This window comes from Aptenodytes forsteri, unplaced genomic scaffold (genome assembly GCF_000699145.1).
Source record: "Aptenodytes forsteri isolate BGI_AS27 unplaced genomic scaffold, ASM69914v1 Scaffold254, whole genome shotgun sequence".
NCBI classification, from domain to species: Eukaryota; Metazoa; Chordata; class Aves; order Sphenisciformes; family Spheniscidae; genus Aptenodytes; species Aptenodytes forsteri.
The window spans coordinates 18,263-20,225 of NW_008794459.1; the positions used below are offsets into that span (position 1 = coordinate 18,263).

The following is a 1,963-nucleotide window of genomic DNA, read 5'->3' on the forward strand; positions in this document are numbered from 1 at the left end:
CTCGATGATCTTAGAGGTCTTTTCCAACCTCAATGATTCTATGATCCCCTCACCCAGGACTGAGCGCTACAGAATGGTCCCCTGTAAGATCTTTAAAAGTAGGGCTGCCTTATACCCGCCAGGCTTTCCCCGCTCGGCAGCATCCCGGCCTCTGCAGCACGTGCCGCTGAAATTTCCCGGAGGAGCGAGGCGGGTGGGATGCCCACAGCTTGGCGGTGGGAGCGGAGTGCCGGGGCAGGACCGTGGAGCTGGCAGGACGGGGGTGTGAGGCAGGTTTATGGCTTCCTCGGCTGGGCTGATCCGTCCCCGCTGGAATTTGCGGTTCCTGCGCGTCGGGGATTTCAGCTGCTAAACCCTGCCTTCTGGTATTAACGTGAAGATCACAGCCTGCTTCTCGCTTGTGACTTCCAGCGCCGCTGTCCTCGTCCAGCGCGTCCAGCAGCAGCTCCGAGGAGCACTCCCCGCTGCTCTCCCTCCCGCACAAGCGAGAGGTGCGTTTCCTGGAGCTGCAGAAGATTGCCTCCTCCTCCGGCGCCAACAAGTACGTCCCCAGCCTCTTGGCTGCCGGGGGGGAGCGAGGGGAGGGGGGGAACGGACAGGGCGGCTTCTGGGACCCGGGGATGTAGCCGGGGTGTACGCTGACTCAACGGAGACCCTCTTTCTGCCATGGTGCTGTCCTCTTGCAAGCTCCCCAGGCTTGACGTGGGGATGTACGGTGGGGGAGTGAGGTGGGGCTGTAATTAGCTCCTTTTAGCGCAGCTCATTTCAGCCTAACGAGCACAGACACTTCCCAGAGCAGCTTGGGGTCCCCTCCTGCCCTGGGTGGGTTCGGGAGGACCAGGCTCCTGTTGCTGCTGGATGTGCTAAAGGGGTTTCTCTCTAGCAAGCGGAGTGCTCTGCGGTGGGGCTCTGGCTTTGGTGTGAAGGGAGATGGATGCTTTGCCCTGGGACTGGAGGTGGTTTTGCACGTGCGTGCCGGACGCTTGGGAGACTGGCGATAGCGTAATCAAGATGAGAGCGGGCCTTTCCGCTCGGGTGACGAGGCGTCGAAGTTATTGCTCTGAACCCCACCCTGAGATGGGGGAACCAGAGCGGGTCTGGCTGCGCGGGGAGGGACTGTGCCCTGCCGTTGGCTCCGGATAACAGAGTTACCTGGCACGCCTCTCCGCAGCATGCTCGCCGGCCCTCCGTCCTCGCCCATGGGGGACGTCATGCAGACCCCCCAGTTTCAGCTGCGACGGCTGAAGAAGCAGCTGGCTGTTGAGAGGGAGAACCGGGACGAGCTGGAGGTGGAGCTGGCAGAGAATCGCAAGCTCATCACGGAGAAGGGTCAGTCGCTAGCGGGACGTCCTGGGGCGCGGGGAGGGCTCTGCGGGGCTGAGACCTCGTCTGGTTTCTGTGACTTTCTGTTACGGCTTTGACCCCGCCACGACTGTGCTCATGCACGGTCCGTCCTGCCAGACCCCAAGTGAGCACAGCTCGCGGCTTTGGGGCTTTTCTGCTTTCCAGAGCGGGCAGGGCAGCTCGGGGTTTGCTGTGCCTCGCTCCGTGGTGGGCCAAGGGGACCCTCGCTGATGGGAGCCAAGACAGCTCCGACGCTGTTGTAACAACTCCGAGCATCTCTCGGAGATGGCTGTTGGTCCCTCTGCCAAATGATTTGGAGCAGGCTGGCACGCGTGGGAGTCTCGCCATCCACACCTAAAACAACCTCCCCACTGGGGATTTCCCCAGGCGCACGCGGAGACCGCAGGTTCCTTCTTCCCTCTCGTATTCCCTTCTATATCCTGGGCAACAAAAGCCGTGACTGAAGCAACGCCCGTGCTGAGCAGCAGTGCTGGCAGCCTGGATCTTCCGTGTCCTGCTTCAGATGGTTTCTGCGCAGCGGCTCCGCACCAGCCTGGGAGAAGGACAGACCTCCTCCACCGTGCCCTTGGGGGGGGGGGGTTAGGTGACATAAAAAGAT

The 1,963-nt window shown here is 61.9% G+C and overlaps 1 protein-coding gene across 1 annotated transcript in view; it reads left to right on the plus strand.

Moving 5' to 3' along the window:
• The window catches only part of LOC103908492 (nuclear mitotic apparatus protein 1), a 21,563-nt gene that overhangs the window by 9,307 nt on the left and 10,293 nt on the right, over positions 1–1,963 (plus strand). The window contains 2 exon segments of the mRNA XM_009290877.2: positions 412–541; positions 1,172–1,329. Coding sequence (XP_009289152.2) covers positions 412–541; positions 1,172–1,329 — 288 coding nt within the window.